This window comes from Python bivittatus, unplaced genomic scaffold (assembly GCF_059951505.1).
Source record: "Python bivittatus isolate LINGU-HERP-01145 unplaced genomic scaffold, Pbiv_v1 ctg000020_np1212, whole genome shotgun sequence".
Lineage (NCBI taxonomy): Eukaryota > Metazoa > Chordata > Lepidosauria > Squamata > Pythonidae > Python > Python bivittatus.
The window spans coordinates 114781833-114798492 of NW_028277030.1; the positions used below are offsets into that span (position 1 = coordinate 114781833).

General features: G+C 37.2%; 1 protein-coding gene across 3 annotated transcripts in view; it reads left to right on the top strand.

The window, feature by feature from the left end:
- Positions 1-16660, top strand: part of UBR2 (ubiquitin protein ligase E3 component n-recognin 2) — a 79142-nt gene that overhangs the window by 34839 nt on the left and 27643 nt on the right. For all 3 annotated transcript variants that reach the window (XR_015797337.1, XM_088147387.1, XM_088147383.1), the window contains exons 18-31: positions 2723-2788; positions 3413-3535; positions 3676-3739; positions 4094-4218; positions 4786-4838; positions 5991-6093; positions 7477-7525; positions 9231-9385; positions 9992-10094; positions 11053-11162; positions 11255-11335; positions 12717-12898; positions 15382-15581; positions 15858-15951. Coding sequence is in view for 2 of the 3 variants with exons in the window: in XM_088147387.1 (XP_088003513.1) it covers positions 2723-2788; positions 3413-3535; positions 3676-3739; positions 4094-4218; positions 4786-4838; positions 5991-6093; positions 7477-7525; positions 9231-9385; positions 9992-10094; positions 11053-11162; positions 11255-11335; positions 12717-12898; positions 15382-15581; positions 15858-15951 (1508 nt within the window). In the remaining variant the exon portion in view is untranslated. The remainder of the gene's footprint in view (positions 1-2722; positions 2789-3412; positions 3536-3675; positions 3740-4093; positions 4219-4785; positions 4839-5990; positions 6094-7476; positions 7526-9230; positions 9386-9991; positions 10095-11052; positions 11163-11254; positions 11336-12716; positions 12899-15381; positions 15582-15857; positions 15952-16660) is intronic.

Here is a 16660-nt window from a genome sequence, read left to right on the forward strand (position 1 = left end):
AGCCGTGAGAGAGACACCTCCAAATCATAGACCTGTTCCCTCAGACATTTTGAGAGATAATACTTTTGAGAGACAATACTGGAGTTGACCAATGTCCTCAATGAACAAACAGTAACTCTCTCTTGCTTGGGTTCAATATCAGCCTGTTTCATTGTGTCCCTACAGCCTGTACAGACAGGGCCAGGTCCTTCACTGCATCACTAGTATGGTCTGGGGTGGCAGTGTACAATTGAGCATCATGAGCATATTGATGGTACTACAACCCAAACCAATGGACTACCTCTCCCAGTGGCATCATGTACAGTGGGGCAAAAAAGTATTTAGTCAGCCACCAATTGTGCAAGTTCTCCCACTTAAAAAGATGAGAGAGGCCTGTAATTTCCATCATAGGTATACCTCAACTATGAGAGACAAAATGAGGAAAAAAATCCAGAAAATCACATTGTCTGATTTTTAAAGAATTTATTTGCAAATCATGGTGGAAAATAAGTATTTGGTCACCTACAAACAAGCAAGATGTCTGGCTCTCACAGACCTGCAACTACTTCTTTAAGAGGCTCCTCTGTCCTCCACTCGTTACCTGTAGTAATGGCACCTGTTTGACCTTGTTATCAGTATAAAAGACCCCTGTCCACAACCTCAAACAGTCACACTCCAAACTCCACTATGGCCAAGACCAAAGAGCTGTTGAAGGACACCAGAAACAAAATTGTAGACCTGCACCAGGCTGGGAAGACTGAATCTGCAATAGGCAAGCAGCTTGGTGTGAAGAAATCAACTGTGGGAGCAATAATTAGAAAATGGAAGACATACAAGACCACTGATAATCTCCCTTGATCTGGGGCTCCATGCAAGATCTCACCCTGTGGGGTCAAAATGATCACAAGAATGGTGAGCAAAAATCCCAGAACCACATGGGGGGACCTAGTGAATGACCTGCAGAGAGCTGGGACCAAAGTAACAAAGGCTACCATCAGTAACACACTATGCTGCCAAGGACTCAAATGCTGCAGTGCCAGACGTGTCCTCCTGTTTAAGCCAGCACATGTCCGGGCCTGTCTGAAGTTTGCTAGAGAGCATTTGGATGATCCAGAAGAGGATTGGGAGAATGTCATATGGTCAGATGAAACCAAAGTAGAATGTTTTGGTCTAAACTCGTTGTGTTTGGAGGAAAGAGAATGCTGAGTTGCATCCAAAGAACACCATACCTACTGTGAAGCATGGGGGTGGAAACATCATGCTTTGGGGCTGTTTTTCTGCAAAGGGACCAGGACGACTGATCCGTGTAAAGGAAAGAATGAATGGGGCCATGTATCGTGAGATTTTGAGTGAACACCTCCTTCCATCAGCAAGGGCATTGAAGATGAAACGTGGCTGGGTCTTTCAGCATGACAATGATCCCAAACACACCGCCCGGGCAACGAAGGAGTGGCTTCGTAAGAAGCATTTCAAGGTCCTGGAGTGGCCTAGCCAGTCTCCAGATCTCAACCCCATGGAAAACCTTTGGAGGGAGTTGAAAGTCCGTGTTGCCCGGCGACAGCCCCAAAACATCACTGCTCTAGAGGAGATCTGCATGGAGGAATGGGCCAAAATACCAGCAACAGTGTGTGAAAACCTTGTGAAAACTTACAGAAAACGTTTGACCTCTGTCATTGCCAACAAAGGATATATAACAAAGTATTGAGATGAACTTTTGATATTGACCAAATACTTATTTTCCACCATGATTTGCAAATAAATTCTTTAAAAATCAGACAATGTGATTTTCTGGATTTTTTTCCCCATTTTGTCTCTCATAGTTGAGGTATACTATGATGAAAATTACAGGCCTCTCTCATCTTTTTAAGTGGGAGAACTTGCACAATTGGTGGCTGACTAAATACTTTTTTGCCCCACTGTAGATTGAAATAACAGGGGAAAAGACCAAGCCCTGAGGCATCCCACAAAGAAGAAGCCACAAGATAATCCCACCTCCCCAATCACCACTGAGCAGAACTGCCTGCAAGGAAGGAACAGAACTACTATAGAATGGTGGTTATTCCCAGTCTCCCAAGAGTGGTCCAGAAAAATATCATGATTGATGGTACTAAAAGTTGTTGACAGATCTAAGAGTATCAGGAGGGGTAGGGAGTCTAGGTCCTGATAAAAGTTATCCACCAGTACCACCAGTGCCATTTCTGTCCCATGCCAAACCCTGAATTGTGACTGAAAGAGGATTAGATAATCTACTTCCCCTGTTGCGGTCTGTAGCTGAATTCCTGTGATCCTCTCAGTAATTTTTTAGTGAAGGTTGGAGATGGAAAAAATAGTTGCAAAAAATGGCTGGATCCAGGGAGAGAGCAGTTCTACCACAGCTGCTTTCAGGGCTGCAGGTATCATCCTCTCACACAGAGAGACACTGACAATTTCCTGGGCCCAGCTAAACCTGCCTCCACCTACTTCTCAAAGATGTCTAGAGGGTCAAATATGCAGAACATAGATGGGGAGAGTCATGCAAGAAAGCAGCCTTTCCACTTTATTAGAGTCTGCAGGTCAAAAAGATTGTTGGGTTACATGTCCAAGGATTACCTCAGTCACTTTGTCCGATCTTGTTCATGAGGAGTCAGGTTTTTGGTGAATCTGAGCAATTTTGTCAGCAAAATGCTGTGCAAAATGGTTGTAGCAGCTAGACTTGAGAACTGAGTTGAAACATGTATCAAACTCTGAAAACTTTCTCTTTCAGATCTACTACTATCATAATGTAAAATGCAGAAGAGAAATGTTTGACAAAGACATAGTAATGCTCCAGGTAATATTGCTGTTTGGATAGGCCTTGAGATGTCACTAATATGATTGCCTTCTTTAAAAGAGTTTGTTAAACGATTTCCTTATTATTTTATCAGTTGACTTCTTTGGGAAAAAATACTGTTTAGGTATCTGATGCTTCCCAGTACTCTGATGGTCTATGCTTAGGGGCATATTTTTCTTGTCTAGTTCAGTGGCAAATCAGGGGTCCTGGAAGGGAGGTCCATATGTTTTCTGTGACTTGGCCTGTGCATAAACTCATATCAAAAACAAATATTTATATTAGTTCTTTATACTGTTTTTTTTCAATGTACCTGCTCTTTTTGGGCTATGGAAAAGTTATATATTAATATATAATGATAGAACCAGTGTTTTAAAAAAATACAAAACTTTGAAAAACAAATATTCAATAAGCTGTTTGTGCTTGAAATAAATATTACAATTAAAAAATTTACAGAGGGCTATAATATGAAGACCCATGCTGCTTCATATGCAACTGTTTTGTGAACTATTTGTATTTGTAAAGGAAGACAAATTTTATATATGAATGTGGCCAACAATACAATGTTTTCAAAACAAGATTATATTATTCTGTTCTCTTTCTCTAAACTTATTTTTCTTTTTTTAGACGGGTGCATCTATGATGGATCCAAACCACTTTTTGATGATGATGCTGTGTCGCTTTGAACTTTATCAGATATTTAGTACTCCTGATTATGGCAAAAGATTCAGTTCTGAAAATACCAATAAGGTACATTATGAGCTGTTGAAGACTTAGTTTCAAAGCTTTAAGAAATGCATTACAAATAGATTACAAGATATTATATCTTAGATTAATGTTGAAATATGCATAAATGATTCCTAATACATTTTAGTCCTTGTTTCTTTCAGGATATGGTTCAGCAAAATAATACTCTTATTGAAGAAATGTTATACCTAATTATAATTATTGTTGGTGAGTTTATGCTTTTTCAGTTGACATTTTATGGATTAGTTTTATGAATTAGTTCTAATTATAGTTAGAAGTCTTATTTATACAGGTTGTTTATGTTAATTCATTAATTTACTGTACCTACAACTCCAAATGTTAGAGAGTGAAAGTACAAATTACTTCATTTCTTGTGCTCCTAGATATAATAAAATTATTTTGGGGGTGTTTATGATCATGACACAATCCCTACATCTTGTCATATGACGATATGTATATCCCTTTAAATGTTGTACTAGAAAAAATAGTCAGTTCTATGGCTTCTGTTCAGCATATGCATAAAATGGAATTGCTTGCTGTAATTATTGATTTGTTTTATAGGAGAGAGATTTACTCCAGGAGTTGGGCAGATTAATGCTACAGATGAAATCAAAAGAGAGATTATTCACCAGCTAAGCATCAGACCCATGGCTCATAGCGAATTAGTAAAAGCATTGCCAGAAGATGTGAGTCTTATTAAAAAATATTGTCACTTGTTCTTTTTTAATTGGTGGGTGATCTTTGGGGGATTTCTAATATGTGGGAATTGGTGATGAAAATCTCTTCAGTTAGCAGGCAATTAAAAGCTTTTATGGGACATGATTTCCCAGCAGGCTTTATGGATGGTATTAAATACTTTCCGCATCATTTTATACTTCCTAAAAATTAGTAGATATGCTGAATTTTCCTACCCATCCAGAGTACTCTATTTTATTGCAATTTAATCACAGTGACCATTATTACTATAATCATGAACAGGAAGGTGATATATGGGAAACAAATTTTCAGAAACATAAAGGAAGTCATTATTTCAAATTATTTTGCATTAGTGTTGTGAGATTATAGAAATGTACATAAAATTTTGGCAAAGTATAGTGCCTCAGTTACAATAACTAATGTTAAGATAGCACAGTCTTAAAGACCCTTAAATGTTTAACACTTCCAGATTGATCTAGCTGATTATTACCTTACGGAATATACTTGAAACATATATGCATATATAATAATGCACATTTTTTCCTTTGATTTTATAGGAAAACAAAGAGACTGGAATGGAAACCGTGATTGAAGCAGTTGCCTGTTTCAAGTAATGGCTCCCCTGCAATAAACCTCTTTATATGTGTAAAATAGTATATATTGTCATCCAGTAGATACTGTTTAGGGCTGTTTTGTACTTCATTTTTAAATCCTACTTTATAATTGTTTTAATAAAAAGTGGACTAGACATTTTGGAAATAAAAATAATTGACAATTGTTCGAGATAATGTAAGAAGTAAGATTCATTCTCTCTCTCTCTCTCTGCATGTTTTGAGGGAATTTTTTTTTGTTAAAAGTACTAACAAAGCAAACTTTCTATTTTTTTTTCTGATGAAAAATAATACATGGAAAGAAAACTTTTGAGGGAAGTAGTCATATTAACAGCAAAAATACATGTTGCACATTAAAGGCTAACTAATACAGTGTGGCTTAAGCCTTTGGGGATTAGAAGTTACTTTAGCAGAGAAATTGTGTTCCTCGTTAGTTTTTGCAAAAATGACAAACTGATAGACTCCATCTTCCCAAATGCACCAAACAGCATATGAAGAGCAATTTATAAGTGTGGATTTAGCCATTTCCTTGCTTTCAAAGAGTGGTCTTGCCTCAACAGGAAGGAAGAAGTCATTTTTTTGCCCAAACGCAAAGAGCAAAATGCTGAGTGGAGAAGCAAGGCAAAGGGCAACTACCTTGATAGTTGTTTTCAGGGCAGTGCATCTCAGAAGAAAATGGGGTTTTTATTCTGTGGGTTTGTTTAGGCAACAACAAGAACCCTTTACAACTTGTAGCTTGACTATATCCATGGTATCAGTTGCCTGTGTACCATATCTCAGACTCACACATCTGTCAGTTAAGAAGCTACACATTCATCTTATGGGGTGGTGAACTGAAGGGCTGATGACCTATATGAAGTCAAATATAAGGATTCAGGTGAAAGGGAAGGTCTCTCTAAAGTCCTATTTACCTGATGCCATTCAGCCATCTTTCCAGTCAAACATAGGCTCCCAGTCTCATTTTTGCCAAAGTAGAGTCTGCGCTTGTAGGCAATCAAGCTTTGTGCTGTCACTACTACTAATACCCAATTAAAAGTGTAAGATGTCCTTCATATTTATGTTTTAGTGTTCTTGCTGTTTCATGGAACTACTTTAGAATGTTGTCATTTAGTTATTAAAATGCTGATTGTATATTTCCAATTATCTTTTAGGAAACCAGGATTAACAGGAAGAGGCTTATATGAACTGAAGCCAGAATGTACTAAAGATTTCAATTTATATTTTTACCATTTTTCAAGGGCAGAACAGTCTAAGGTAATTATGCAAGATGAAAATATTCATAATGTAGTGATATTATATATAATTATGAAGCTTTGTTCTCACAGAACACAGTTAAAGTAATGAACTATATTTGGACTCTCTCTGTAGCCAATACATTGCAATGTAATAAGTGCACTCTGAAATAAATGCCTGCATTATAAATTCAGATTGACTTTATAACTGTACAAGGCATCTTTGAAAGAAATAAAAATGGTAGTTTAAGTGTGAATAAACAAAGAAATGTTGCATGGGTAGTTTCATTAAGGAATTAGAGGTAGAAATTCTTCACACGGCAGACTCAGTGACAGTAGGACAAAACAGATAATTGAGAAACATGAATAGAGTTTACAAATGTCTGAAGGAAGTAAGATGTGGGCAAGAAATACACGGGAATTGGTGAGGTATTCATACAGGATACAGGTAATAAAATATAGGAAAGAGGAAAGAAATAAACAAATAAAATTATTAATGTCAGAGCAGAGGAAATATATACCAGATGCTTACTGAGCTCAAAAAAAAAATATTTGACTGCATCTGTCTGGTTTTGAAAACACAAGTGTTATGAGTTAGGAACCTCTTTAAGTTTGATTTCTTGCTGCTAATGTAACTTTTGGAATTATCTTTCAGAACAGTAATTGAAGTAATTTTAAATAAAAAAGGTACAGTTGGTATGGAAAACCCATAGAATGCTTAGGATTCTTAGAAATTCATAAGCCAGTGGCGATATTGTTCAATCTGGAATCTGGTAATTGAATTGGGCTGTATTTCATTTCTGTTACAAATCACCATCATCGTCTTGAAAGTGGTATTGGGGGAGCTGGAAGGTACAGCTGCTTAATATTAAGGGCCTAGGTAGTTCTTGGCCAGAATTGTTGTACCATGGCAAGATTGTACAGGAGTTACAATTTTCTCAGGGTTGAGGACTGCATTTGATTTTACTATAGCATGCCAAAGATCAAACTCCCCAAAACAGTGGGTAAGATAATGGTAAAAATTAATTTTGGCTTTAGAAACATAATTACACTACAATCTTATGTTTAGCTATTTCCCCCTCTTGCACATTAAATATTACAATTTGATAACCCTTGAAGGCCTCCAGGGGCTGTACTGAAGGCTTTTGGGATTGCATGAAGCCTTGGGGCCTCAGGTTGTTTATTTGTGGTAAAAAATCTAGTTGTACCCTGATACAAATGTGAACGAAATGCAATCAAAACGTTAGCTTTGACTAAAGGTGAAATTTGTGAAAAATAGAGACAATTGTTTTGCGCTCGGGTAATATAAGAAATTGGAACTTGAAATAAATGTCAAGAAATAAATTAGTCATCCAGAAATTGTGCTGTTGTCTTCAGCATTTGGAATGCTTTTCATTTTTTTAAGGCAGAGGAAGCCCAAAGAAAACTAAAACGACCAAACCGGGAAGACACAGGTACCTATGTTTTCAGTTTGTATTGGTATCTCCATATTTGTTGCCCCCATTTTTTTTAATAAGTTGGGAAGTTTTCGAAAATCACATTGACTTTAAGCTAGATGGACAGACATTGTGAATTAAAACAGCTATTTTCCTTTTTTCCCAATCAAAAAAATACTGCTGCCATTAAAGCAAACATCTGGGTATGCCATAAATACCTACATGTTATCTACATTACTACGTCTGTATACGTGATATATTAGGCTGCTTCAAAATTCAGTAACAGCTTGTTATGTTTATTATGTGAATTGTACCAGCAAAACCTACTATACATTGTTCTTCAGATTATACTTGCCCAACCTGGGATTCACGAAACTGAATGTAGTCACTGTCTACATAATGTATCTTCTAGCTGCTTGACTATCCACCCATATCGTTTCAAGCACATACAAACAAATAATAATTCAAGAAGTATTTGTTAGGTACCATACATTGTGAGTAGTGTTTGTGTTGATTCACAGTTTGTGCCTGCCTTAAATGAAACTTTTAAAAAATCATATCCTATTATCTGTGGTGTTCTTGACATATCATGCTTGGTATCCCTATGCAAATACAGTTTTAATTTGTATATGCTAATAATGAAATATTAGAACATAATATATAGAAGACTTTATAGAACTAAATATTATGGGTCAGAATGGCGTGACAGTTAATTTTTCATCTCTGGATCCTTTATTCTAATGTTTTGATGACAGATACCATTAGTTCTGTCAGACCCTTTGACACAGAGTATTACCCTCCAGTGGTATTTCATTCATCAAAACTTACTGAAATAGCATAGGATGCAACCTTTGATATTAGTGCTGGGCAAGTATAACTTAACTGAGAGTAAGCATTCTCAAACTCAGTGAGTTACTGAGTAGGAATGAATGGTTCTGTCTAATTTCAGTCAGTATGCATGAATTCTGTTCCTTTCTTAATTTGGCTGATTTTTTTTTAAATATTACAAAAAATCCACAGTTGTTACTGAACACAACAAAATTATATTTTGAGCCAAGAAATATTTTGTTGCACATGCAAATTAACTCCATGTGCCAATTTGAAAAGCAACTAAATCTGTTTTGGGAGATTTTACAGGTAGTCCTTGACTTACGACCACAATAGGGAAATTCATTGTTAAGCAGTGTGGTAATTGAGCAAGGCATCACATGACCACAACCGATTTTATGGTATTTTTTTTGCGAATCACTGTGTCATTAAGTGAATCAGTGGTTCCCCATTGATTTTGCTTGTCAGAAGCCGGCTATGAAGGTCGCAAATGGCAGTCATGTGACCCCAGGGCACTGTAACTGTTGTAAATACATGGCGGTTGCCAAGTGCCAGAATTTTGATCACGTGACTGTGGGAATGCTGTGATGGTCGTAAGTGTGAGGACGGTCATAAGTCATTTTTTTCAGAGCCATTGTAACTTCAAATGGTCGCTAAATGAATGGTCATAAATTGAGGACTGCCTGTACTTGAAAAGAAATACTGTATATTACTGAGCTATTTACATGTCTAGGGATGTATACAGGTGATATAGTTAGGATTTTATTAAGAATAAAATAAACTAATTTATTTTGTTAATTTGAAAAGTTCCACATCAGTTCTTAAATGTTTCTAGTATAGTGAATATCTACCTGTACAACTTTTACAATGTATTAACAGCTAATTTCTGTTTCAGCACTCCCACCTCCTGTATTACCACAATTCTGCCCTCTGTTTGAAAGCCTGATTAATATTCTACAGTGCGATGTGATGTTATGCCTTATGAGAACAATACTTCAGTGGGCAGTAGAGCATAATGGATATGCCTGGTCAGAATCCATGCTACAAAGGGTATGTGTAAACTTCAAGTTTTCATTAACTCAGGAATAGCAAATTATATAGAATATACAGTACAGTGGTACCTCGGGATACGAACTTAATCTGTTCTGCGACTCTGGGCGTATCCCAAGTTGGTCGTAACCCGACGCAAATTCTCCCATAGGGTTCAATGTAAATCCGGTTAATCCGTTCCGCCCTCCGAATTTGGTCGCACCCCGAAGCAAATTTTCCCATAAGGTTCAATGTAATTACCGTTAATCTGTTCTGGCGTCTGCGGACCACGCGGTGGGCGGGAAAACAGCCGGGCGCGGCACAGCGGGAAAACGGCCAGGTGCGGCGCGGCGGGAAAACGGCCGGGCGCGGCGCGGCGGGAAAACGGCTGGGCGCCGCGCAGCGCGGCGGGAAAACAGCCGCAGACCATGTGTCAGGGGCGGGAAAATGGCTGCGGACCACGTGTCAGGGCGGAAAAATGGCCGTACCCCGAGGCGGAGTTCGCACATGGATGTAAATTTTTGCGGCTGGAGCTGGTCGTAACCCGAAAAGTTCGTTAGTAGAGGCGTTCGTATCCCGAGGTACCACTGTACTTCTGAAAAGGAAAGTTTTGTCATTTTTCCCTAGATTCTCCACTTGATTGGAATGGCACTACAAGAAGAAAAACAACACATTGAGAATGCTAATGAAGATAATGTTGTGACATTTACATTCGCTCAGAAGATTTCAAGTACGTTGCTACTTCTACACAAATTGCAAACTCTGATATTTCTTTTACCTAAAGTATAGTAAGATGCATTATCCAGTTTCAGAATATACTAGTTATTCTTAAAAACTTACTTTTGTTAAAATATTTGTAATAATAAGCTAAATAAAATTATCCATTTTATCAGGAGAATAAATAGAAGTCTGCAGTATATGGGCAAGGGTTTAGGAAAATACATCTTTCAATAAAGAAGGAGGCAGCAGGGTGACAACACCTGGTCTTACCTTGTTGCCAACTGCTTAAAACATCTTTAAGTCAAAGATGTTTTCCTGAACCTGCACTGCTCTTGTATGAGTTAGGAAAAGGCACAGCTCCTTTAAGGAACAGCTGATGGGTACGGAAAATACCCACATCGGATCCAAAGCACCCTTGCCCACTTCAGAACTGCACACCTCTAAGTACAAATATATAAATATATACAAACACAAATTGCCCTGTTGCTAATTGCAGATAGTTAACTATAAATTTGTACATAAGTTTCTTTTTGTAAAAATAAATATTATTCTCCTTTTCTGCCTAACAGTTGTCTTACTGTTGCTTTTTAACAAGTGCATGTAATGCGTTTTATATATAGTTATAACAATTATAGTTAAACATACATATATATGATCCAAATACATATATTGTTACCTGTAGTTCATTATAGAAAATAATAGATTTATCTCCATGTAACATTTATTGTGGTGTTTTGTCCCCCTTATTTATAAGTAATTAAATGGATGATAATTCTGTAATCAAGGAAGAAGTGTGAATAGAGGAGATCAGCTTTGATTTGTGAGAGATGATTTACCCATCCCTCTCCTAGAACAAGGAACAGTAAACAGAATGAAAAGAAGTACTCACTGGATCTTTGTTCCTCTGTGTTAAATGTATACAACCAAAATAAATGTAAATAGATTTCCTTTATCTTTGGTTGAAACAGGGCCTGGTGAGACACCTCGCAATTCCCCAAGCATATTAGCTATGCTAGAAACTTTGCAAAATGCACCCCAACTAGAAGTGCATAAAGACATGATCAGATGGATACTAAAGGTAAATTGTACTGTACTCTACTGTAAATTTTACAGTTTTGTGGCCAACATAATTTCTTAAGTAGCAAATAGTAACATAGTTTCTTGTTCCAGACTTTTAATACTGTTAAGAAACTCCAAGAGAGATCTTCTACAAGTCCTGTTTTGGAGACTGAGGGAAATATTATGGAAGAGGTAATATCAGTGCAAGGGAAAAGCTAGCAATTTGGGTAGTATGTATGTCAAAAGACAGATTCTAAATATAATATGACAATCTAGCCAGCAAGTAATTTTCTGAATTATTGTACGTTAATATGCCATGTGTCTAATATTTGTGTCAAGAGTTCTTTAATTAAAAATATTTTTAATCACCCACAGAGAAGAGTAGTGGTAGTCACAATAGGTAAGTAATGGTACATAATAAAAGCTTTATTATTAACTGATAATGATTGAGCTCTGTTTACCAAAGAGAAATTGATTTAATTAGGTGGCTTTACTTTTTAAAGTTTAATTGTGTGGAGCGTGAAGCAAAAGATTTAATAGAATCATGGCTCTACCATTCCTTGCCTCTTAATATAAAAAAAACCCTGTCAATTCCAAGTGTTACCAGGTTTTATAATGACTTGGTGAGAGTGAGCAAGCTGAAATTTAATTCCAGTTAGGGTGGAGTACAGTTAGCTGGTAGAGTTGAGGATAGTTATACAATTGTTTTGGAATAAGGTTGGCTTCCTCTAAAGGAATAAATTCATTGCCAGGGAATGCACTTTCAAATTCCATGTGGTAGTGGCTGCAAGGAGTATACTTGCACAATTGCACTTAACAAGTATTCCTGAGCTGAAAATATCTGGTTATGGTTAGCTTGTTGCAGTGTGTTTGTGTGTTTGTTGCTTGTGCAACCCTCAAAGGATCTCAGGAATTTTTATTTGGTACAAAATGTGACCACTAGATCATTAACTTGTGCACAGTTTAGTGATCACATTGTACTGATGCTGAAAGAAATGCATTGGATGCCATTTGTTTCTTGCTCAGTTCAGATAGTTCATTTAAAAACCTTGTCTATTTGAAGGTTTGACTGTCTTGTTGTGAACTAGCCTGAACATTAAGATTTGCAAAAGAAGCCTTACTTACAGTGGTCCATTGGTTGGGTATCTGGGAAAGGGCCTCCTGTTGTGTCATTCCCATCTTGTGGAACATGCATACTTTGGAATTGTGATTAGTCTCACTTTCTCTGCTTTCAGAAAAGGTGTCAATAGATCTTTCCATCTTTTGGATTGTTTAATATTACTTTTTAAACATTATTTTAAATGTTGCAAAATATAATGCATCCATAAAATTCTTTTATAGAGAGACAGGATATAACTTTAGTTTAAACTATTAAAAATAATTTAAGAAAGAATTTTCCTTTATGAATGACAGCATTCTTAAACAAATGAAGAATGGGAAACATTACTGTGTAAGAATGCTTGACTCATTTTGTCTAATACCAATTTAAGGCATGTGTTAAATGTATAAATCACACATAATCAAAGACTTAAATTATTAGTTGTATACATTTGCTGACATATTAACTTAATAGAGCTCACGAGATAAAGAAAAGGCTGAGAGAAAACGCAAAGCAGAGATTGCTAGATTGCGAAGGGAGAAGATCATGGCACAGATGTCTGAGATGCAGCGACATTTCATTGATGAAAACAAAGAACTCTTCCAGCAAACCTTAGATGAACTTGAAACTTCTACCTCCAGAGTGCATGATAATAGGTAAGATGAAAGTGTCAGTAAGCTCTGACAACCTAAATGTCACTTAATTTTTAAACAGGAAAAGTTCATTTAATCATTTTGCAGTAGCATGTCCATTAATACTCATTGCTAATTTCTTGACCATTCAATTTATGTTTCCGTGTGTCTTTTCACAGAACTGTTTCAATTGTGTGTGTTACTCACAGGGAATGCAATTTTGAACAAGTCTCTTTAATTAGGAGACTTTCACTCAGCTTTGAATAAATTGAAAGGTGTGATATAAGTTAAGTAATAAATTTACCCCCTTCCCCAATATTCCAGAAGTCCACCAACCATCCAGTACAGCAGAGGGATACAGCAGAGAGAAAAGAGAATTGGCAAAAGTTGTTTGTTTCTTCCCACTCTCCCCATCTTTCCTCTTGCTGTTAAAAGGCGCATCCCACAAGCAAAACTCCACTTGTGTGGTGCTCCTTTTGCTAAGAGAAAAGGTTTCAGCCTTAGTCGTTGTTTTTTCATTATAATAGTAATAGTTATTTTTGATATTTTGCCCTGGCTCTTCATCATCCAGAGTTGAAGATTGCTTACTACATCATAAAAATAACAATATAAGTACAACCAACTGACCAAAGTAAAGTGAGAAAAGTGCAGCAACTACTTGATGCAACTAGTAAGAGTAGACTGAGAGAACTTTTTGTTTGGCATTTAATTGACAGCAGTCATAGCTGAATTCTAAAATGGCTATTTCTATTTATTTCCATCTTTTCTTTAGTATCATCTTGTATGTAACTGTGAGGTTGCTGTTATAGGTATTAATGGAGGATCATTTACAAACTCATTCATTTTAATAGTTAATTGTTATATCAGAGTATTGTTATGGATTGTTATTGTTGGTTATTGGTTGTTAAAATATGTTACTTACCATGGATGTTTTATTGTTTTATATTTTATCGTATGTTATATATGTTTATGTTTTGTGTAATACAGGTAGTCCTTGATAAAACAATTGGGACCAGAATTTCCATCGCTAAGCTATGAGGTCATAAAGTGCAACTGCATTGATTAGTGATGGCAAACCCTGCAGTCCCGGTTGCAGTTGTTAACTGAATCCCATGGTTGTTAAGTGAGGCAACTTCCTGCTGGCTTCCCACAACCAGAGTCAGTGGAGAAGCCAGCAGGAAGTTGCAAGTCCCAGGCCGGCACACAGATAAGTGGCTGCTGCTGGGTGGGGGAGGGAGTGAGGGGGTGCGGTGGGGCACGGGGGAGGGTCTGGGAAGGTGAAAGTGGGTGCATGAGAGGGGAAGGGTGCGGGGATGCGTGAGAGGCACTGCGCAGGTTGTGAGGGTACTTGGCAGTGCGTGAGAGGCGCCACGCAGGTCGGGGAGGGTACACAAGAGTTGCCATACAGGTCGGGGAGGGGGTACAACAAGTGCTGTGGGGGTTGGGCAGGGTGTGTGGGGGTGCGTGAGTGGCCAGCGCAACTGCAGAGGGGCTGGGGATGGTGCATGAGTGGGGGAGACTTATCCCAGTGACTTGTGACCTTCCCTGCCAGCTTCCCCATTGACTTTCTGGGGAAGCCAGCAGGGAAGGTTGCAAATGGCTATCACATGATCGCGGGGTGCTTGGCAATTGGTCATGTGCAAATGGGTTGCCAAGCACCCAGATCGCAATCACATGACCACGGGGGTGCTGGGACCACCGTAACTCGGAGGACCAGTCGTAACCACCATTCGTTCAACACCATCGTAACTTTGAATGGTCACTGAGCGAATGGTCATAAATCGAGGACTACCTGAACCAGATGTTTTTGTTGTTGTTTTGAAATTTGCCATGAGTCTGCTTGGATCTGGCATCTTAAAAATAAATAAGCAAAATAATACTTCATAGTAGATTGAGATAATTTATGTATCTCTCGCTTAGGGAAGAACAATGTCTATACTCAGAAGATTCACAATCTCTGTTGCTCTAATCTGAAATGTAGTCTCAGTACTGTACATCCAGACCTGATTAATAACAATATAGACAGGGGAATGGACAGAATGGATTACATTTGAAGCCTCTGCTCCTAGTGATATTTTTTAGTTGTATTTCTCAGATCAGTCAGAATAATTTGATCACGTTTTAGTAAATGCATATGTTTTTATTTTACTAGTTCCATTATACATTAGTAATCAAGTAGAATTTTGATAAATAATTATGCTTAGTAGCTTTCTTCAGCTTCCAGAAGGTTCCAAAGTATTGCTGTACTATATCTTAGTGGAGATTTCAATCTAAAGAACTTTACACATGCCCTGAAAATACTCTGAAATTATTACATGAACTTTAGCACACTTCAAGCATGTTGGTTTTAATTAAGGCACCCTGTAGAACATTTCTGGAAAGGAAAATATGGCACAAGATGATTTGGATATAAATGCTTGTGTTCACAGCTATACATGATGAAATAAACTATTGTTTACTTCAGGAACTATTCCAGCTGAATGTTTACTAATATCATTTGATTCTAGTCCTTCAGATTCAGATGCCAGGCTTATTGCCTTGGGTCCTGAGCAGACTAAAGTGTGTGAACAAAGACAGATAGTTACTTGTATCTTATGCCAAGAGGAACAGGAGGTCAAAATGGATAACAGAGCAATGGTGCTGGCAGCATTTGTTCAGAGATCGACAATCTTGTCCAAAAATAGAAACATAGTGATTTCAGATCCTGGTGAGTAGTTTTATATACAATTTTGAAAGACCACCTAATATTCAAATGTACAAGATTCTGTTCTGAATTATACAGGAGGCTTTTATTCAGTATACTATAAAATAATAATGAAGTCAACCCATTCACAAATATCCTAATTCTAGCTTAGTGTACTGGCCTTAGATTATTGGGATTTAAACAGATGAATGATTTGCAAAACTTTTCAAGTATTTGCATATATAAGGATTGTGAATAATCTGCTAGTGAATATTATCTCTGTTATTTTTTGATATGCAGAAAAATATGATCCATTATTTATGCATCCAGACCTGTCATGTGGAACACACACTGGTAGCTGTGGACATATTATGCATGCACATTGCTGGCAAAGGTATTTTTTTTTTAATATTATCAGATGTTAAGGATGTGCTGTCAAGACAGCTAAAATACATTTTTTCCTGCTGTCTGCTATGCTTGGCCAGTCGTGTAATACATGTTGGTAGATTATTGGCAGGAAAGTTGTTTTTATTCTTGCCCAGGCTTTGGTTACATACTACATGCTTGATGAAACTTAGCTCTATTGACTTCTCAGTGTGTGTTTGGCAGTTGAGGTATAAGGATGCTAGTGAGAAAGCAAATATATAAAAATTCCTTTCCTGAATTAATCTATTTAGGACTTGCTGCTTAGGATAATGTCATATTCACACTATCCATATTTTCCAATGATTAATAAAATTGTAGCTTGTTTCTTAAATTAATATTCCCTTTTCAAGTAGACTTTCTTACTCTGTCAGACTAGTAGAACAACAAAAAAGGCTTTAGATGTTGTATGAAATTTATTAGGAGAAAGTTGTTCCAAAAAATTCTTCAAAATCATAAACAAGTATTGAAATAATTCTCTTTACAATAAATCAACTATTTCCTCTTTACCTTCTCATTTTCAAACTATTATTCAGTGCAGAAATGTTTTAACTAGCCATGATATATTCCAAGACTAGGCCGAATTTGGGGAGGTCCCAGTGCTGCTTAGAGCACGGGTGATGTTGTTATGACATGACAGGTGAAGGATGGGATCAGAAATTTCAGCTATCTTTTGTGAT